We start from the raw sequence: 22,550 nt of genomic DNA, 5'->3' as shown, positions 1-22,550 counted from the left end.
TAAATATTACTACAACACATTTTTGCACTTGGTCATATTTGTTTGGACAAAAAGTTTATTTAAAAAAGGCATATGACAAGTTTAGTTACACAAAATTATTATTTTTCTCAATTTTGAACAGATCTCAGACAGTTCAGGACTTTTCAAAAAAGGAAATACTTTTAGAAATACTTTACAAAAATGTACAAAAGAATTGTTCTCGTTGAGCTACACTGAATATCTTGCAGTCTTTACAGACTAATTAGCATGTCCTTTCATTTGTATTATGTCGAGCTATTATACTGACTGTTGGAAATGAAAAAAGGTACATTCTGTTTAATGATGTCAAAGCATCAAGTTTTGTGTAAGATTATAGAGTTGCTGTGCTACACATAACAAAAAGCTGACACAATAGAAGTTTTATACAAAATAAGAAAACAACATATTTGGACCCAGTATTAAGAGTACAAACCAATCAAACAGTTGGTTACAATTTTCTTATCAATGGTCAACAGTTTTATGTATGCTTTCACATTATTTTGCAGAGAATTATGACTTCATCTTGCTGAGATTTTCTTTGGCAAGAATACAATCCAAGTAGACGAACAGCAAGTGGGCAGAATGGGGCGAGAAGCACCAAAGAAACCGATAAATTGTATCAGATCATGCATTTAAATACAGGTACTTCCATGGTAATATTGACGTAACAGAAAAAAGCTAATCATCTTATTCCACAAAAGTATAACCTGTGACATACACTGATAATGACACTGACATATAATTTAACACATCACAGATATCAAAATCGTAATACAACATCCTTTTTCTTCCTTTTCCTAAAGTTTATTTTACAAAACTTTGCTATAGAAATAGAAGGACAAAAATGCTTGACAGCAGGTAAACATGGCATACACAAACATAAAAAATTATAAGCTATTGAAAGATTTATTTTGCTGCCATTTTTGCCCCTGAACACATTGGACTGCGGTAAAAAAAACACCTCCCTTCAGTCTCATCTCAGCAACTATAGGTTTAATGGAATGATAAGCAAACTTTCCATCCGTGTCTGATGACCAGCATGAGGAGGTTGTAGTCCAGTCTTTTGGGGATGGTGGTTTATAAAGATTAAACATGAAATATACGGCTGCTGCTGTTGTATATGGCTGCTCAATGCTTGTAAAAATCAGGTCACACTTCATTAGTTCACGATAAGATGTAAGACGCAGGAAGACTGCAGAGTTGTGTGGCAGAGGCTGTCCTTTTTGCTTTATTATTCTTCAAGCACCAATAAGGTGTCTTAGCACATTTCGTAAAACACAAAACATGTATCGCTATAAAAAGGTAGAAAAACATTTTTATTTAAGTCACAAAGGCGCTCTTTTGGTTTCTTTCAACCATAGTTCCTGGTAAGATCCCCTCTTGAAGGTCTTTGTAAGGTTAGTGTTCTGTTTATTATTTTCTCAAGAAGGATTCAGTCAAGAAATCTCTGGCAGGCCTTTTTCCAGCGGCAGGCAGTGCACCACTGGTCTCTGTGTTCAATGCCGTACACCTTCCTGCATTTTTTGGCCTCTCCACGAATCCTCCTGTTACCGTAAAATGATTATAGAGTTAGGAATGACACCTGATCAAAACACCTTTAAAATGGAATGTTCTGAGTTCACTACATAAATTTAAGGAATTAACTATTTAAGCTCAATTGACAGCATTTATGGCATAATATTGATTACCACTAAAATAATTTAAATTGTCCCTGGTTTATTAAAAAAAAAAGCAAAAATCACAGTTACAGTAAGGCACTTACAATAGATGTGAATGGGGCCAGTCCATAAACATTCAAACAGAACACTTTTTCAAAAGTATAGCCAAAAGACATGATATATATATATATATATATATATATATATATATATATATATATATATATATATAAAATTGAAGTCAGAAGTTTACATACACTTAGGTTGAAGTCATTAAAACTAATTTTTTAACCACTCCACAGATTTAACATTAGCAAACTATACAGGTGCATCTCAATAAATTAGAATGTCGTGGAAAAGTTCATTTATTTCAGTAAATCAACTCAAATTGTGAAACTCGTGTATTAAATAAATTCAATGCACACAGACTGAAGTAGTTTAAGTCTTTGGTCCTTTTAATTGTGATGATTTTGGCTCACATTTAACAAAAACCCACCAATTCACTATCTCAACAAATTAGAATATGGTGACATGCCAATCAGCTAATCAACTCAAAACACCTGCAAAGGTTTCCTGAGCCTTCAAAATGGTCTCTCAGTTTGGTTCACTAGGCTACACAATCATGGGGAAGACTGCTGATCTGACAGTTGTCCAGAAGACAATCATTGACACCCTTCACAAGGAAGGTAAGCCACAAACATTCATTGCCAAAGAAGCTGGCTGTTCACAGGGTGCTGTATCCAGAAAGTTAACAGAAAGTTGAGTGGCAGGAAAAAGTGTGGAAGAAAAAGATTCCTCTTGTTAAGCCACTCCTGAACCACAGACAACGTCAGAGGCGTCTTACCTGGGCTAAGGAGAAGAAGAACTGGACTGCTGCCCAGTGGTCCAAAGTCCTCTTTTCAGATGAGAGCAAGTTTTGTATTTCATTTGGAAACCAAGGTCCTAGAGTCTGGAGGAAGGGTGGAGAAGCTCATAGCCCAAGTTGCTTGAAGTCCAGTGTTAAGTTTCCACAGTCTGTGATGATTTGGGGTGCAATGTCATCTGCTGGTGTTGGTCCATTGTGTTTTTTGAAAACCAAAGTCACTGCACCCGTTTACCAAGAAATTTTGGAGCACTTCATGCTTCCTTCTGCTGACCAGCTTTTTAAAGATGCTGATTTCATTTTCCAGCAGGATTTGGCACCTGCCCACACTGCCAAAAGCACCAAAAGTTGGTTAAATGACCATGGTGTTGGTGTGCTTGAATGGCCAGCAAACTCACCAGACCTGAACCCCATAGAGAATCTATGGGGTATTGTCAAGAGGAAAATGAGAAACAAGAGACCAAAAAATGCAGATGAGCTGAAGGCCACTGTCAAAGAAACCTGGGCTTCCATACCACCTCAGCAGTGCCACAAACTGATCACCTCCATGCCACGCCGAATTGAGGCAGTAATTAAAGCAAAAGGAGCCCCTACCAAGTATTGAGTACATATACAGTAAATGAACATACTTTCCAGAAGGCCAACAATTCACTAAAAATGTTTTTTTTATTGGTCTTATGATGTATTCTAATTTTCTGAGATAGTGAATTGGTGGGTTTTTGTTAAATGTGAGCCAAAATCATCCCAATTAAAAGAACCAAAGACTTAAACTACTTCAGTCTGTGTGCATTGAATTTATTTAATACCCGAGTTTCACAATTTGAGTTGAATTACTGAAATAAATGAACTTTTCCACAACATTCTAATTTATTGAGATGCACCTGTAACTTTGGCAAGTTGTTTAGGACATCTACTTTGTGCATGACAAGTAATTTTTCCAACACTTGTTTACAGACAGATTGTTTCACCTTTAATTGACTATATCACAATTCCAGTGGGTCAGAATTTTACATACACTAAGTTAACTGTGCCTTTAAGCAGCTTGGAAAATTCCAGAAAATTATGTCAAGCCTTTAGACAATTAGCTTATGATAGGAGGTGTACTGAATTGGAGGCGTACCTGTGGATGTATTTTAAGGCCTATCTTTAAACTCAGTGCCTCTTTGCTTGACATCAAGGGAAAATCAAAAGAAATCAGCCAAGACCTCAGGAAAAAAACATTATGGGCCTCCACTAGTCTGGTTCATCCTTGGGAGTAATTTCCAAACACCTGAAGGTACTATGTTCATCTGTACAAACAATAGTATGCAAGTATAAACACCATGGGACCATGCAGCCATCATACCACTCAGGAAGGAAATGCATTCTGTTTGGTGCGAAAAGTGCAAATCAATCCCAGAACAACAGCAAAGGACCTTGTGAAGATGGAGGAAACAGGTAGACAAGTATCTATATCCACAGTAAAACTAGTCCTATATCGACATAACCTGAAAGGCTGCTAAGCAAGGAAGAAGCCCAGTTGCCTCCGTGTCTGAGATCGTCAACCCGTGCATCTTATCACATGGCTTGAGTGCGTTGCCACGGAGACATAGCACGTGTGGAGGTTTCACACCATCCACTGCGGCATCCACGCTCAACTCACCACGCGCCCCACCGAGAACGAACCACATTATAGCGATCACGAGGAGGTTACCCCATGTGACTCTACCCTCCCTAGCAACTGGGCCAATTTGGTTGCTTAGGAGACCTGGCTGGAGTCATTCAGCACACCCTGGGATTTGAACTAGCGAACTCCAGGGGTGGTATCCAGCGTCTTTACCACTGAGATACTCAAGCCCCCCACAGAAATGTCCTCTGGTCTAATGAAACAAAAATTTAACTGTTTGGCCAAAATGACCATCGTTATGTTTGGAGGAAAAAGGGCGAGGTTTTCAAGCCAAAGAACACCATCCCAACAGTGAAGCACTGGGGTGGCAGCATCATGTTGTGGGGGTGCTTTGCTGCAGGAGGGACTGGTACACTTCACAAAATAGATGGCATCATGAGGAAGGAAAATTATGTGGATATATTGAAGCAACATCTCAAGACATCAGACAGGAAGTTAAAGCTCGGTCACAAATGGGTCTTCCAAATGGACAATGACCCCAAGCATACCTCCAAAGTTGTGGCAAAATGGCTTAAGGACAACAAAGTCAAGGTTTTGGAGTGGCCATCACAAAGCCCTGACCTCAATCCGACAGAAAATTTGTGGGCAGAACTAAAAAAGCATGTGCAAGCAAGGAGGCCTACAAACCTGACTCAGTTACACCAGTTCTGTCTGGAAGAACGGGCCAAAATTCCAGCAACTTATTGTGAGAAGCCTCTGGAAGGCTACCCAAAAGGTTTGAACCAAGTTAAGCAAATTAAAGGCAATGCTACCAAATACTAACAAAGTGTATGTAAACTTCTGACCCACTGGAAATGTGATGAAAGTAATCAAAGCTGAAATCATTCTCTCTTCTATTATTCTGACATTTCACATTCTTAAAGTAAAGTAGTGATCCTAAATGACCTAAGACAGGGAATGATTTCTACAATTAAATGTCAGGAATTGTGAAAAACTGAGTTTAAATGTATTTGGCTAAGGTGTATGTAAACTTCTGACTTCAACTGTGTGTGTATAAATATATACACACACACACACACACACACCGATCAGCCACAACATTAAAACCACCTGCTTAATATTGTGTAGGTCCCCCTCATACCATTAAAACAGCATCAACCTAGGGGGCCTGGGTAGCTCAGCGAGTACTGACGCTGACTACCACCCCTGGAGTCGTGAGTTCAAATCCAGGGCATGCTGAGTGACTCCAGCCAGATCTCCTAAGCAACCAAATTGGCCTGGTTGCTAGGGAAGGTAGAGTCACATGGGGTAACCTCCTCGTGGTCGCTATAATGTGTGGTTCTCGCTCTCGGTGGGGCACGTGTTGAGTTGTGCGTGGATGCCGTGGAGAATAGCGCGTGCCTCCACACCTGCATCTCCGCGGTAACGCGCTCAACAAGCCACGTGATAAGATGCGCAGATTGACTGTCTCAGACGTGGAGGCAACTGAGATTCGTCCTCTGCCACCTGGATTGAGGTGAGTCACCACGCCACCACGAGGACTTAGAGCGCATTGGGAATTGAGCATTCCAAATTGGGAAGTATCCCATATCTCAGAAAAGCATTGTGAGATTCTGTTCTTCTCACCACAATTGTACAGAGCAGTTATCTGAGTTACCGTAGACTCTGTCAGTTTGAACCAGTCTGGCCATTCTCTGCTGACCTCTCTCATAAACAAGGCGTTTCCATCCGCAGAACTGCCGCTCACTGGATGTTTTTTGTTTCTGGCACCATTTGGAGTAAATTCTAGAGACTGTTTTGTGTGAAAATCCTAGGAGATCAACAGTTACAGAAATACTCAAACCAGCCCGTCAGGCACCAACAATCATGCTACAGTCCAAATCACTGAGATAACATTTTTTCCCCATTCTGATGGTTGATATGAACATTAACTGAAGCTCATGACCCATATCTGTATGATATTATGCACTCTACTGCTGCCACACGATTGGCTGATTAGATAATCACATGGATGATTGTTGGTGCCAGATGGGCCGGTTTGAGTATTTCTGTAACTGCTGTTTTGGCGGCACGAGGGGGACCTACACAATATTAGGCAGGTGATTTTAATGTTGTGGCTGATTGGTGTAATATATATATTTTATACATACACTGTATTTTTTTTTCCTTATAAATTTTGCAAATTAAGTTTAACATCAGTAGTAAGAGACTCTGTACAGTACAGCAACAGCAAACCCAACCTGGAAGTGCAGTGGTTTCTTGGAGGCGAAACACTGGCAGGATGTGGCCTGAAGGTGGCGCTGTTATTCTGGAGCCATTGTTCTCCTACACTAACCGAACGACGGCGGAATGGTGAGCCCTGGGTAAAAAAAAAAAGAAAAAACAAAAAAGAGAGAGAGCCATTAGTCACAGAATGACGCACTGCAGTTACATTACATCTACAAACACTACCTACATTATACATAATGCTTCAATTCAGTAAAACTGGTTAAAAATAAAACAGTAACATTATCAATTTCAGAGAAATACTGTTGACAACTAAATTGACAAACTTATAATGCATCAAGACCATTAAACATGAAGCATAATTCGAAAAGAGAAAGATCAGAAATAAAATTCATTGTACAAATCACCGATATCTGTTGTAAATAGGCCTCTTAAAATCACCAATATCAAAATACGCAGATCAAATATTCTGTTCATATTTTTCACACTGGTGACAAACATGTTTAGACAAAGAAAACGCACAGTGTCCTGAAGTCCACTAGATGGCACTGCAATATCTCTTATAGGCGGGACAAACGAAAAGAAAACAACATGGGCATGTCACTCCCATCTCCAGTGAGAGAGCACATCTATGTCTTTGAGACCATGTGGAACTTTGTATGTTCTCAAAGCCTCAGAGAATATGTTGCATAACCAATCCTTTAGGTATAAATATTCACGGAACAAAGGCCTTGATGCATTCGCTGTTGTACAATACACTCTTATAAAGCAAAGCCATTGTTCTGAGGTTTATTTTGCCTTTATGTAATTAAGAAAATGCTCACTTGTCTGTTTTGGTGAACCGTGAGAGATGGAGTCCAATGACAGGAGACAGGAACGGTCACTGGTTTACACTGAGTCACCACCTGAACTGGTGGAGGGGCCTAAGAATCGATTATAGAGAAATATATACGATCGACTTATAATAACTGCATTTAATTTTGGACAACATGCACAGGGGACACAAACAATGACATGCGGCAACAACTGGAGGTTCGACTGCATTAAAAGCCCTTGAGGGAAAATGTGGTGTATAATTATGTGACTACAATGTATAGCATTTCACCTGGTAAGAGTGCTCGGAGTGGACCTGCCAAAAACTACTCGGGGCAGACTGGCTGAGTGGGCTGGGCTGGGGCATCTCCAGGGTGGAGGGAGAAGGGGGCATGTGCCGGCTGGGACTGGATGGAGAGGCACAGGAGGGCCGGTGGCCACCAGAGGGAGCTGTCTGCTCCATGTCCTGATAGACCTCTGTGTAATAAAAGTCTTCTTCCCTTTGGGAATGCTCATCACTTTGTCTGCAGAAAAAGGCATTACAGAATGAGATGCATTTTCAACGTGCCAGACTGCTGCAATTGGTAAAATAATTCTGTAAAACTTAGGGAGTTTTTGAAACTTACCCAAGGTGAGAATTTCGGATGTGACGTTTGATGCCCACTACTGTTGTCAGTATTTTCCCACAGTTTGGCCACAAGCACCGATATGCTACTTTTAAGGAGTTCTAGAGAGGGCGAAAAGGACAAAGAAGATGAATAAGAACATTCTCCCAAGTCGTATTTATGGAATAAAAACAAATGATCCCTAATTGTCCATAAAACCATACAAACACGCTATTTAACACTGGATATGTACACATTGCTAATGGTTCACGACTTACCTTGCGTTTCCTTGGCGTTGGCTCGTTAAACAACATTTGATCCAGCTCCACGTCCAGGCCTTCGTCAGCGAGAGGAGCGCTCTTGTCCACCTCTGCGATGGGTGGGGATGGGGCAGGACTTCCATTTCCGTGGTCACAACTCCAGTATCCAGCATCGGACAGTTCACCACCACCATTCTCCATTCCACACAAAGCTATAACAAACAGAATAATAGAGATAAATGCTATTAGAAGTGCTTGATCTTCAAAGTAAATGACCTTAGTGTTCAGCCAGTAGGTGAGTGTCCCAAATGTTCTGGCTAGGTGTTGAAAATGTATCGATTTTGCCTCTCATCCACACTGAAATGCTTTTTCCTAAATCAAAAAGTCTTTTGAAAACACTCTCTGACCCTAACCCAAACCCACCATTCTACATTCCAGTAGGGGTCTTTTATACTGGAATGTCATTTTACTCGCCCGAAAACGACAGAAAAAGACATACGATAAAGCTCTCTACTACCTCATACTTTGAAAAAGTTAGGAAACAGAAAATGTTTTCAAGCAAAGTGTATTAGTCCAATTAAGTTTGAAACCTCCATTTCAGGTTCCTAACATCATTGTTTTCAATTCACTGCACATAACAGAAGTATACAGTTATGGAGACCGATTTCGAAAGTCTCAGTTTTCGGTGGAGCAAAATGCCATTCCAGTGTGAATGAGAGGCGTAATCATGGCAAAATCAATGTGTTTCTAAACAAAAATGGAGTAGTGTGGACGTGGCCTTAGTGAGAAACTGAACTTTGAGGCCATAGTCGAAAAAAATCAAAAGAATTGCTATTGGAATTTCCAAATAATTTGAAACCAATCCTAGAGGAATCAAATATGGCTTCAATGAGAATAAAATTTGATCACTCAAGATAAAATGAAATTCCTGTTTTTCAGTTTATGTTTTCAGAATTTCAGTCAATCCAGTATGATCTTCTTTTATTCTTATAGGGTTCTTTAGTATCCTTTAAGATTGGTTAAAAACTTATGATGGAAATTCCAATAGCAATCTTAAACCCTAGTCAAAAAATCTTATTGTACGTGCAGTTGTTAGGAGCTTCTGCCTGGTGACTAATGCTTAGCTGAGTAAGCGTGGTGTAATCTCAGCTGGTACGTGCAAGTCTTGTGGTTCGTGCAGTGTACTGTTGTTATGGTTAAAAAGTGTCTACTAAGATTCTAAATGAAAACATAATGTTCATTTAACCTGTTGCCATGCTCCCCTGAGCAGAGTTTTGGATCACCGGACTGCAGGACAAACTGGTAAGCACCATTGCAGCCATCATCTCATCCATGTCCACTGACTCTGGACTCCTGTAGTGATGAGGTTCAGTTGCAAGAGAGTTTTGCTCAATTAAAAATGTCAAAATGCACCATTATATGGAAGCAGATGACATATTTGACAAGTCTTGCCTTTTTGGCACATCAATGGATGAGGAGACTGAAGAGGTAGAACTGGATGTGGGGCTTGTCCATACGTCTTCCAGCTTGCGGTGAACATGTTGGTTGAGTTGGGGCAGAAAGATGGACACCTCATTGTCCACGTGGTTATGTTGTTCCACCACACCTCTGCATTCCTGGCCTCCGCAGTGCACATACACCTGAATCATATCAGCAAAAACACCATGAAGGCGCTGCTTGCACCACTGTTGACAATATGAACTGTACTGTGCCTTAATGTGAATACCATTCAAATTAACTTTGAAAATTTTTATGTCAAAACAAAATGACTGAAGGACTGACCAAAATGAGAATTTTGTATTCTACATTGGATGCATTCAATAATTATCACCTTCTGTCCTGGGTAAAGCTTGCTTCTGTGAAGCCCACTGTCCGGGGATCCATGGGATCCCATTTCTGTCAGGCCCTCCGCTGAGGAACCACACACCAGGGCGCCCAATGGAGACCGCTTCCCAAGTCTGGTCTTTGATACCATTTTCTGTTACTAGCACCTTGTATGTTCTCTACAGCTTTGAAGAACTCCTGATGGAGATTCAGCAGCACTATTCAAAGGACGAACAGGAAGCTGGGAAGAGAAAACAAACAAATGATGAATGCACTTTTGGCCACTCAGCACATTTCATTGCCTGAAAGAATGCCTGATGTTTTGAAGCTAGGCTGTAAGCAAGATCCTTAACAGTGGTTGCTATAGACCATTTATACAGTTGCAACTAACAGAACAATATATCGGTCAGACCAATTAATTGGAACATATTTGGCCAATTTAAGATTGAAGCTGTTGTTTTTTTAGCAGTTTTGTGTAGATCTCTTTTGCTGCTGTTAGATTTTATTATACAGTGGTAATATATCGGTACTCAGCCACCCTGCCTTCTAGATATCGGTTTCGGCCATTGAAAAACCCAATATGGTCGAGAACTAGATGTAATCAAACAAAATGCAGTATTCATGAAACAAAACTGTCTTGACATATCCAAAATTTCCAATTTATAACTAGCTTGTCATTTAAAAACTATCAAGATATGAACAAGACAGTTTCATCTAATCATATCTAATTTATCTAAATGTAAAGACCTGTGCATTTGCAAACACTAACGTCATATTTACCAAAGACTGGCTGATGCAACCTAGTCATCTGCTGTAACCTGTTGAATCTGATCAGCGAAACACATGAAATCAGTGAAGTAAGCCAGTCACCACCCAACCATTTACAGTACGTGAACATCCGACAACTATTTAGCCATCACAGGACAACTGAAGCAAAATTCAAAGTATACATGCAATCGTGCAGAATGACTATGAGTCACTGCAACCACAGAATGAAGTATGCAAATGCTACTGTAGACTGACGCAAGACATTAAAACTGTAGATACTAGATACCGTTATGACCATGACTGGCCCTGTAACCTCAGAATGTTCACCCAGGGACACATGAAAGAGTTTGGGGCACAGTGGAATTGGTAATAGCTACACAACCATTATCACAACTTACAGACAAGCATTACGTTTTTTTCTCTTCCAGTAAAAGGTGATTCAGAGCAACAACTTTATTGAAAAGTTTCCTTTGTTGCCACATGCATCCAATTTGAGCTAATGCAAGTAGATTTTATTACATGATGATGATGATTACAAAAAAGTAAATTTCTAAGATATCTTGTGGAAACCTTGTAAGCTTTATTTTCCTAACCACATTCATTCATTCATTTGCATAAACAAAATAAAAACAGACTGTTAACAAAATACTGTGCACTTCATTCATTAACCACTAGATATTACTATATAATTTTACACTGACTTATTGATTTTCACTTGGTATGCCAATATTGAATGAATACACCGTGTTTTCAAGAATTTAACTGGAAGTCGAGGCACTGTCAACATTTACAAGTTTTAAGCAAACATTTTATTTACACCAAACAAAATCCGTTTTCCTCTCTTTAATCATTTAAATCACGGTCCAAGTATGTCTGGATGATAATAAAAGTTGGTGAACATAGGCTGTCCATGACGTCACTGTTTTGCTCGCTCCGCGTATGCAGCCTCATTTAAATGTTCCAGACCTTCAGTAGCTTCATTCAGAACAACACGTACATTTGAGGCCGTTCAAACAAAACACGTTATGATTTACGCAAAAAAAAAAAAAAAAAAAAATAAAAAAAATAAAAGATAGACGCACTTCAACGAACATAGCCAAATGCAAGTGTCTTTTTAATTATTTATATATATATATATATATATATATATATATATATATATATATATATATATATATATGTGTGTGTGTGTGTGTTTAAATCTGAATTTCTTTTTAACTTGATAGCGCGTTTACATAGCGAAACAATTGTAAAACAGCGCGGACGGACGCAAATATATACGCTTTCGGTGTGAACGGACCCTTACTTCCCACATGTTCAGCACGAACAGAGAGCGCAGAAGCAGCAGATCATCCAACTAGTACTCATACAAAACTTTAAATGCTGTATTTGCAAAACTGGTCAGAATGTACCAGATTCACAGAAGCACAACGCGACAAAACGACAACGGTATTATTCCTTGCATTTTAAGCCCAAATGACATTTTTTTTTATTCTATTACGAAACTGTTATATGCAAAAGTTTACAATTATTAAGACGTAAAATCCTCTAGAGAGTAACTCATATTTTTTTCTTTCTTTTTTAAGGCTTTTCATTTCTCAGTCGAAGCGCAGCCATCACACAAACAGCGCAAGAACTATAAAACATTGAAACATTACTACAAACCTGAATGACATCAAATAGTGCAATCTTGCCTGAAAAGCATAAAGTTCAGTGATAAACCGCAAACGCATTTAAATCGAGAGAAAAACTTTCAATGAACGCTGCGCACGTACCTTTGCCAAATTTCAACACACCCCCTTTCCACAAGGCTTGCTCTGACCGGCTGTAACTTGAAAACGTCCCTTTTCAGAGCCCAGACTGGCTTGTGTTCAGGTATTCAAAATCCCGGCATGGATTTTCTTTCCTGTACGACAGACCAGTGCTTGTTTGACAAATCACCAACACTGTTAAAACAATAAAACAGTCTAACCTAACCCAATCTAAAGTGTTCTTTTCACACGCAACAAGTGTGTCGAGCCCCTGTTAAGTTTAGTTTTAAGCCGCTTTGTGCTTCCGTTATCGAGATCCAGTGCCGGGTGTTTCGTCTAACGTCTTCTAGCGGGTTTTGGCTCTTGTAGTAAACAACCTGACCATGTGGCAGGGATGTCGACGCTCATTGGTCAAGCAGCGCTTTCCAAGACACACGCCCTACAATTCCAACTTGTTTACGCATAAGTTAGGAAGGGTCAAGAAACACAATGGCCACACAAAGGACGTTGCATGTCTTATAATGCTACACCACTTTTATGAAGTGTCTGTGGCTTTGCAGTCCTCCTGTTGGAATATGCATGCGAAAATTAATGCAAAGAAGCAATGTGCATATAATTGCACGCTTGCTCACTGTGCAATCCCAGTCATTCTAGTGATTTGAAACATGCATTCCAGCACATTTGCTATGTTTCTTTTTATATATATTTATATCACATGACACAAACTGTGCATTCAAATTGCACTCATTTAACTATCATATCTGTTTGTATCGTGCAATATTTGTGTCTGTGCAAATGTGTACTTCATGCACTTTGTATGTTGTGTCTGTCTGATGTCACACTGTATGCGTTTCCTTAATAGGACTGACAAAGTATCAGTTAATATGCTTAAACTAATAGCATGCATTTTGTCTTGAAATGTGCCATAAACCAGCCTCCATTATGAAGTGCAGGAGATGCATTTTATGAAGGGGGAGGGTATGAAAGGGTTACGTAATACGAGTTTTCCCAGTTTGGTGGCATCGCTGCCGCACGCTATTGGTCGCTCGCTGTGACGCACCTCCCCACGCGCTGAGCTCGTGTACAAGTTCAGGCCAATAAACTGCGTACGTGCGCGAAAGCACATCCTCGTGCCAGAGCAGAGAGAACGGGCGTTCTGCACGTCTGTCACAGAGCACTGTGCAGAGCATTTGCCCTAAGACTGGAAGAACAGGCGTCACGTGAAGAAACTGTTTAATTAAAGCATGCTAGTGTTTTTTTATCTACTCACCATCCAATGTGAGTATTAAGCTTTAGAGAACTGGTCAAAGAAAATGTTTTTATAGATTTTTTTAAAGGGACACTTTCAACTCCACGGTTGTACATGCACGACATGCTTTAAAAGAGACGTGTGACCTAATAGACAGCTAATACGTGTCTGATAAATGCATGATGAAACATTTTTCCGCAACGGAAAACGGATTTATTTTTTCAGTGAATGCACGTGGATATATGCAGGCTTGACATCTCATTCTCATTACTGCAATGCAAAATACAATGATATATTATTTAAATTATAAAGAGCTTATACCTTGTGGTAGTATGTACTGCCTTTCTTTGAATTAAACATATTGGATTACAAAACTTCTTACTGTAATACAGTAAAATAATGTTTAAAACATGAATCATAAAATAATACATTTTTTTTTTTTATAATAAAAAACTTTGTTTATCTGATTTGATGGTGAAATGTGACCTGGGCATTTTTTCATGAAAAAATAATAATTATAAATTAAAAAACTTGTTTTGATTATATTTCTTCATACCTGCTGGTTATAATACATGTTCAGAGCCTAAAGAGACTGACCAGTGTGTCTTCATAAAGCATAACCCTTAAATTTAAGACAATACAGACCAGTCAACCTGAGAGATTAAGTTTATTTATCATCCCTACTTAAATATAATGTAATATCAGAGCAATTTTACAATACTGGATTTCATTGGAAAAAGACATGTAGTAAAAACCATTCAGTTCCTTAGGTTATCCCTGGTAGTGATGGTGCTGTTGCTTCCACTTCATATAGGTGGAGTAGAATACTTGATTTTCTTGCTCACCATTGCATTCATCACATTTACTTGGTGACTGCCCGAATAGTGATCCCTGTCTGTCACGACAGGTGTGGCCCAAATATCTGGCCCATTTTTCTGAGGGACAATATCCATCACTGTCTGAAACATTGCATAAAGATTCAGTGTTGTATGGTTAATATAGAGGGACAGATCAGGAGCTCAGTTCAAGTGGTGCTGGACACTTATACATGGCAAATCCACAAAGCAGGAACCGTTTTGTTTGGCTTCAGCCTGATTCTTCAAGGATACAGCTTTGAAAGCAGATGTCTCCAAATTGTGAGGGGTTTTGTTTAATGTGAGAGCTGTTTCAGGTTTATGGTTGCATAGGATAATGGAGGAACGCTCTGCAGGCTTTTTTCCATCACAAAAAAATGTAGTTATAGCTGGAGTGATGTTACGCCTTCGGCAGCAATGCCATTTTAGTCACCTGAATTAAAAAATAATCAGAAAAAAACTTACAGTATGTGCTTGTATTGTCATGTGAAGTTCCACTAAAATACCACTTAGATTTTAAATACAGGGTCCATTAATGGAAAGCTTGGAAACACAGTATCAGGAAATGTTCCAGGCCTGGAAAAGTCATGGAACTTAATAAAACCTTAAATCATAAAAATTGGGGGCCTGGGTAGCTCAGCGAGTATTGACACTGACTACCACCCCTGGAATCACGAGTTCGAATCCAGGGTGTGCTGAGTGACTCCAGCCAGGTCTCCTAAGCAACCAGATTGGCCCGGTTGCTAGGGAGGGTAGAGTCACATGGGGTAACCTCCTCGTGGTCGCGATTAGTGGTTCTCGCTCTCATTGGGGCACGTGGTAAGTTGTGCATGGATCGCGGAGAGTAGCATGAGCCTCCACATGCGGAGTCTCCGTGGTATGCAAGACGAGCCACGTGATAAGACGCACGGATTGACTGTCTCGGGAGCGGAGGCAACTGGGACTTGTCCTCTGCTACCCGGATTGAGGTGAGTAACCACGCCACCACGAGGACCTACTAAGTAGTGGGAATTGGGCATTCCAAATTAGGAGAAAAGGGGATATATATTTTTTTATTTAGATAGTGAATATATATTTTTCTGGATATGTTCAGCTCTAAAATATTTTGTTGGTTAGAAATTGCTTTTTGGGATCTCTGTGAAATTATTTAAAAAAAATCCAGTAATCATTAATTGTTCTTTAAGTGTAAAAAGTGTTTTAAAAGTTTTAAAATGTAAAAAGCTAGGTCATCCAAAGTACTTACACTTGCTCAGATACCCTGGAGCGTTACTGAACCATCAGTTGTTGTCCCGATGCCACCATTTATTTGAGTTTGAAGGCTTGAACCTGCAGAAAGCAGAGATATTTTAATGTCGTGTAAGACTATACATTCCTCACTGAGCTTTATTATGGTTATACAAGACATCCAACCCAAATGTTCAAATAGAATATCCCTATTTGATAGGAAAGGATAGGAAAAATAACTCTGCATATGTTGTGTATTGAACACTGGTCGACAATACAGGATGCTGGTGTGCTGATGTTCCATCAAGGCATTTTGACAAGCTTTACCATCAAGACGTTCTTGGTTGACCAGCATTACCAGAAAAACCATATAGTGATCAATCTAATGATCAATCATTTTGCTTGTGAACAACATGGCAATGCTGGTCCACCACCTAGACCAGTTCCAAACCAGCATAGACCGGCATGGGAACTGCATGCTGGTGAAGGCTGGTCTTTACAGCAAGGATCTATCAAAATATGTGGTGTGAAATTAAGCAATTTAAATGCCATTCTCTAGGATTAAAATAGTCTTGTGGTTGGAATTCCTTCCAGTAATCTTTTATTATTATTATTCCAGTGATAATAGACAGGCATACCATGAGTGAGAGTGTGACTTCTCCAGGGTCTGTACGCTGCTCCTCCTCGAGAGATTTCTATGTTACCGTCAAAAGGCTCTAAGCTGAGATCTTCAAAGACGAGATTAAAGTGCATCTACTGAGTGGGTTTGCCAAATGTTGATAGCATTACAAAGAAATACATAGAGCCATTTAGCTCAAAAAGAAATGTAGACAACTTAGTTTACCGATTTCATTATTCGTGATTTCATTAACAGCAGGGTTGGCTCCTCTCGCATCCTTCATTCTTGCCTGTTCAGGTGAGAATTTTACTTCAGTAGGCCTGGACATGTTCTTTAATTATAAGTTTAATTTAAACATTCATATGATGAGTTTATAATAATATATCACTCTGCTGTATGAATTATTAAATCACAAAGGAAAAGTATTTCTATGTTTCTTTCATGCTTAAAAGCAAGAATATTATCATTCCCCAACTCTTTTTCCTTTCAAAGTTATGTATTTTGAAAAAGTTACACATCTGTCCATTTAAACAGAAGAGCTACTTTCATCAGCCATGTTATGTTATCATAAATACACAAAAAAGTATTTATGACAAAAGTAATTACACATTGTGGTTTGAATATAACATCACACCCTGAATGGTTTTATATGGCTTTTAAAGATGTGTAGTGCTGTAAACACCACACATTAGAGGGATTTTCATGTAATATACAAAAAAAGCAGTCTAATTGCAAAGTAGTTAATGCTGTTGACATCCTTTTTTTTTTTTTTTTTTTTTTTTTTTTTTTTTTTTACTCACCACACTAACAAGTGTTGATGATTTCTGCTCCGGTGCTTTTTCCTCTAACTGAAATGAATGTCTGTAAAATAATACAAGAACTTAGCAGTGATTTGTGCTTAGCAGCATTGACAGGTTAAGTAGGCTACTGTTGAACCTTTGCACTTTGTGAGTGAATGTACTTTTTTATAGACACATCAGAGATTTCATTGCTTAAATAGGTATGATATGCGATCCTACAAGATGAGTTATTATCAGTGCAAATTTATGGTCAAAGTTTTTCCCACACATTTTGCAGTCTTGACCTTGGCTTCCCTCTGGTGGTTGGGATTAAAACTACAAGTGAGGATAAAGGTACAAATAATGTGAATTAAAGGAATATTCCTGGTTCAAAACAAGTTAAAATTAATCAGCAGCATTTGTGGCATAATATTGATCACCACAAAAAATTATTTTGACCTGCCCCTCCTTTTCTTTAAAAAAGAAAGAAGCAAAAACCTGGGATAGAGTGAGGCACTTACAACGGAAGTGAATGGGGGCCAATTTTTGAACGTTAAAATACTCACTGTTTCAAAAGTATAGCCACAAGACATAAACAATATGTGTAAACAGGATTTTAGTGTGATAAAATCATTACTAACATTTTCTGTGTAAAGTTACAGCCAATTTTACAACTTCGTTGCCATAATGACGTAATGTCAACAAACCTTAAAACAACTGTAAAAATGACATTTTAAACAACTTTACAACTCTTAACAGAAGAATTAATGGAAGTGCTTTTAGAAAATTATAAGCTTTATATTTCTGCCTTTAAACCCTCCAAAACTTGGCCATATTCACTTCCAGTGTAACTGCCTCACTGTAACCTTTTATTTATTTAAAGAAAAAGAGAGATGAGTTGAAACAAATGTTTGTGGTGATCAGAGCTTGTATTGAGCCCGGAACATTCCTTTAATATGCAGATAATGACACATTTCTATTGAAATCCCTACAACATTAACAATTAGTTTCTTTTTATTATAATATAAAATTATAAACCTTTTTTCATTATAAGTTTGAAGAATGAGAAAATAATGGACTGGGGTATTTGGCCTTTTGGCTTTAAAATAAATATTCCGGGTTCAATACAAGTTAAGCAATACTAGTAAAATCCACAGAATCTGTGGCATAATGTTGATTCCCGGAAATAATCATTCTGACTCATTCCTCTTTTTCTTTTAAAAATAGAAGAGGCAAAATTCATGGTTAGAGTGAGGCACTTACAATGGAAGTGAATGGGGCCAATTTTTGGAGGGTTTAAAGGCAGAAACGTGAAGCTTATAATTTTATAAAAGCACTTACATTAATTCATCTGTTAAAACTTGTGTTTTACTTGAGATGGAAAGTTGTTTAAATTGTCGTTTTAAGTTGCAATATTGGCTGTGACTTTACACGGGAAAGGAAAGGTTAGTGATCGATTTCATCACACTAAATCATATTAACACCTGTTTACATCTCGTGGCTATACTTTTAAAAAAGGAGAGTAATTTAAAGTTTACGGATTGGCCCTATTTACTCCCTTTTAAGTGCCTCATTGTTACCCAGATGTTTGCCTTATTTTTAAAAAAAGAAAGAAAAGAAGGGACAAGTCGACATACATTTTTGTTGTACTCAACATTATGCCACAAATACCGCTGATAGAGCTTAACTTGTAATGAACCCGGAATATTCCTTTAACACCCTATAATCTTTAATTAGGGGAACATTTCTGTCCCCTAGGATGCTTTTAAATAATATATATATTTAACAATCATTCTAGTTTAAAAGTAAATATTATAATAGCTTAATTTTTTTTTATTGTGTCTCTTATTACTGTTTCCTAATTTTTAAGTGTTGAAATGTTATATTTTGAGTTTGAGTTTGGTTTTTCACACGACTACACAGACAACTACAACTTGTTTGCAAAACCAAGCAGTCCATTAACTACAACCTCTCAATAAGCACTTTTAATATGCTTGATATGAGTCATGTATAAGATACCCTGCACATGGTGATCTTTTCTTCTGTAAAAGGGCCACATTCCTGCCTCATTCCTTACAAATTACTGGAGTGGAAAAACTTGACAGTGCAGTCCTGGAATGTACCTTTATGCATTCAAGAAGGTGACATTCTGCTACATATCTAAAGGACATGCATTGTTGCATCTGTTCAATGGACATCTCTAAAGGCATGCTTTTTAACCCAAATGATGTAAAGGATAATGTCTCTTTAAAGGTCATCCAGCAACTACTTACTTTTTACAGCTTGTGCAGAGAATGAGGAGTGCAATGCTGAGGATGAAGAGGATGAGCACGGAGACAAATGCAGCCTCTGGTTGTGTCTTGGCTGCCCAGCCTACCAGGTCTGTGTTGATTGGTGCCATGATTCTGGTCCTACTGGTAGACAATTAGATAGGCAAGTTGTGTCTAGAGTATTTGTAGCATTTATAAATGACGGTGACAACACAACTTGGAAGTTCAAGGCCAGTGTATACAGTAGCAATCAAATATGAATGCATTATTCCATGAAGAGATATAAAGATTTGTATATTATTTATAGATATATTTATTGCACTTTAGAAGGGTACAATGGAGATGGAGCCTTTATTTGTCATTTAGGCTTACTTTGTATCATTTTAATATTAATTACATCTGAAAAGGCTTGTGTTGATGTGCAGAACATCTCTACTTCAAATTCTGGAGGGTTTTAAACTTTTATATTATCCTACCCACATTGATGAGGCATTTCAACAATTGCCTATGGAACAGATACGTTAGTAAATAAGTTACTAAATAGACATTACACAGACTTAGTTTCCTAAATTATGAACAAATATAACAGGCACAAGATGATATATGTTACAAAGTGAAAATAAGCTACCAGTAGACCACTGTCACACTTTAACAGGACATTAGGCCTTTACCTTCTGTTTGAATAGTGTAAATCTCCATAATAGGGTTGTCACAATCTGTGTATTGGGCTGTGCATTATACAATTTTCAATGTATCTTCTTTGTGCTTAAGTCATAGAAAAGGCTAAACCAATAAAGTAGCAAGTAAAACAAATTACTTTTTCATAAGTGTAGAATCTTGTCTAAAAGGTCGCTCACATATGTACAATGGAATTCAAATACTCCAAAAACATACCTCTGACCCTCTTGAATAAAAAAGGTACAGTATTTGTTTAAATGGCTCTCAGTTTTATCATCATGAGGCCTCTTAGACAGTTTTGCCTAATAAAACATACCACAGAGAGGAACATTTCATATGATGTTTCCACTGGCATCACCAGGGGATGGTTCTGATGTCGAAATTCCTTTTAAAGAAATAAAACACTCCACAACAAATGGAAATACCTGTACTTGAGATGTCACATTGTTTCACTCTTGATAAATCAGATAAGGTCTAGTTAATCTTGAAAAGGGCATTTAAAAGTATTGTTTAGTTGCTAGATACCACCGTTGCTTTCCATTATTTATTGTAATTATAAAGCTTTAGCAAGGAACATTTTTTTTTGTTTTTGCAATTAATCACAAGTCAGAATAACCTTTTTTTAATGACCCAGTAATCTATCTTTGCTGCAACATTTGGTTTTAATGACAGAGCAGTCTTTAGCATTTATCTACTTTTGCCACCGTTTTTCTCAATAAAAGACATATTTTTAAGACCGTATAACCAAAAGTTATAAATAATCTCATATATAATTCCCCAATTACCTTAAAACCTTCATTAAAATATATTGAAGATGTAGCAGTACAGTTTAGAGTCTGGGAAAATTTTAAAACCCTCACCTCATAACCGAAATGACAACTGGAACAGGTTCTCACAGCTAAAATTACAGATCCACCTGCTCTTAGATATTTATGAACATTACAACTGCACCTCTCCCAGTTTCACTGTTCATTTCTCATGCACACTGAACAATACAAATGTTAAGGCCAATAAAACTTTCTTAAAGAGACAGACACTAAATAATCAATAGAAACTATGTAATGATAAAACCTTAAAAAAAAAAAAAACAATTGTCAGTAACCTAAATATTAATTAATTAATGTGTTAACATCTAACTGAAGTCATAATAAGTCAAATATCAGTAAGATTACCATAAGTAAATCAGTAAATCATTCAGATCAGGAACAGCTCCTAAAGGTACCAACAACACATGTTCACTTTTTACAGTGCAGGTGGATAGTAAAAAATGGCTCAATTTATCTAAATCCACCTTTTATTATTTTAAAAGTGGAAAAACAATCAATTGATATTATATGAGCATAAAGATTTTGTGATAAAAAGACAAGTACCTGTGTAGATAATAATTCAATGGCCCCTTTCTGTCAGTGAACTCCTCTTTAAAGTGTTCAGAAGCCGTCACAGTCCCAGAAGCCTTACCTCTGCTCTTGTACCTTACATATTGGTGCAGACAAAAACAGTGACCCGTCGGTAAGTTTACTCAAGTGTAACACTGCACTTTAGTCAAGCTGTGATCTTTTTGACAGGAGAAAAAAGCTTTGACAAGTCTCATTTCCTCATTCCTTCACCCTTCTTCACTCACTCAACACTGCCTATCACTCAATCATTGATTCTTTGTTTATTCTTCCTCCCATTTCACACCCATTTTCAGATGTTTTTACAAAATATTTGGAAGATTTCTCTGTCTACATGGAAGTTTTATATGCACAGGCACTACGCTCTTAAAAATAAAGGTTCTAATTAGAACCAAAAAGGGATTAACAGCCTAATTCCATTGGAGAACCTGTTTCATTTCCACAATAACTTTTTATTCTCTAGTTCTGTAGAACATAATCTATTTACTGGAGCTTCAAAGAACTTGAAACCAATACACTGACCTGAAGAACTTATAATGTAACATCAAGAACAAAATTGCCCCTTGGGAATTCATAAAGTTGTATTAAATTATACTGTACAATATTTGTAACCTCCAATAAATAAATAAAATTAAATAAAATAAAAAATACAACCTTTCTGGCAACCAAAGAACCCTACATTGCTATAATGATTCTTCATAAAATGAAATTTTGTTTTTGCTGAAACTAAATGGCTGCAAAAAACCACTCAAGAACCTTTATTTTGAAGACTGATAAAGTGCTTTTGATGCCAGGCATGAAATATGAAGTAGGGCCTGTCATCAGATTCTTATATTGAAAAGTCTTACCATTCCAGTTACGTAGATACTTCTCTTTCAGACGTCCAAAGAATCTGACAAACTAAAAGTGCTGCCACGGCTAACCTGCTTATAATGACTTATGTCTTTTATGCTTTTTTGATATGATAAATTATGTAATTTGTATATGATGTAAATGTTGTATTTTAACAAAATGTCAGACTTTGAGGTAATTTCTAAAGTTATGTATTACTACTATAATTGTAACAGGGTTAAAATGGGCAAGGAGGAGGCG

General features: G+C 37.8%; 2 protein-coding genes across 7 annotated transcripts; both read right to left on the bottom strand.

Moving 5' to 3' along the window:
• Positions 1-8: 8 nt before the first annotated feature.
• On the bottom strand, positions 9-12,726 carry LOC127411488 (zinc finger protein 395-like). 3 transcript variants are annotated; one of them, XM_051647105.1, is made up of 10 exons: positions 12,416-12,726; positions 9,880-10,113; positions 9,501-9,688; positions 9,295-9,401; positions 8,067-8,260; positions 7,810-7,910; positions 7,476-7,707; positions 7,195-7,293; positions 6,385-6,503; positions 9-1,562 (listed from the first exon to the last, which is right to left on the bottom strand). In XM_051647105.1, the coding sequence occupies exons 2-10, from the start codon at positions 10,021-10,023 to the stop codon at positions 1,451-1,453; spliced, it is 1,296 nt and encodes a 431-aa protein (XP_051503065.1). In that variant the 5' UTR covers positions 10,024-10,113; positions 12,416-12,726; the 3' UTR covers positions 9-1,450. The 3 variants fall into 3 exon arrangements, with proteins under 3 accessions (XP_051503065.1, XP_051503066.1, XP_051503067.1); XM_051647106.1 differs by lacking the exon at positions 12,416-12,726 and adding an exon at positions 12,306-12,409; XM_051647107.1 differs by lacking the exon at positions 12,416-12,726 and adding an exon at positions 10,653-10,687.
• A 1,562-nt stretch (positions 12,727-14,288) lies between these two features.
• si:ch73-204p21.2 (uncharacterized) lies at positions 14,289-21,624 on the bottom strand. 4 transcript variants are annotated; one of them, XM_051647120.1, is made up of 8 exons: positions 21,435-21,624; positions 20,925-21,276; positions 19,390-19,530; positions 17,138-17,198; positions 16,563-16,626; positions 16,357-16,446; positions 15,738-15,820; positions 14,289-14,927 (listed from the first exon to the last, which is right to left on the bottom strand). In XM_051647120.1, exons 2-7 carry the CDS (start codon positions 20,927-20,929, stop codon positions 15,744-15,746), a joined length of 438 nt encoding a protein of 145 aa, XP_051503080.1. In that variant the 5' UTR covers positions 20,930-21,276; positions 21,435-21,624; the 3' UTR covers positions 14,289-14,927; positions 15,738-15,743. The 4 variants fall into 4 exon arrangements, with proteins under 4 accessions (XP_051503080.1, XP_051503082.1, XP_051503081.1 ...); XM_051647122.1 differs by lacking the exon at positions 20,925-21,276 and having other exon boundaries at positions 19,390-19,527; positions 21,435-21,622; XM_051647121.1 differs by lacking the exon at positions 20,925-21,276 and having other exon boundaries at positions 21,435-21,621.
• Between the last annotated feature and the right edge of the window lie 926 nt (positions 21,625-22,550).

The sequence above is a fragment of the Myxocyprinus asiaticus genome, chromosome 20 (assembly GCF_019703515.2).
Source record: "Myxocyprinus asiaticus isolate MX2 ecotype Aquarium Trade chromosome 20, UBuf_Myxa_2, whole genome shotgun sequence".
Taxonomy (NCBI): domain Eukaryota; kingdom Metazoa; phylum Chordata; class Actinopteri; order Cypriniformes; family Catostomidae; genus Myxocyprinus; species Myxocyprinus asiaticus.
The sequence above is the reverse complement of the archived record's forward strand: the minus strand, read 5'-3'. Positions and strand labels throughout refer to the sequence as shown.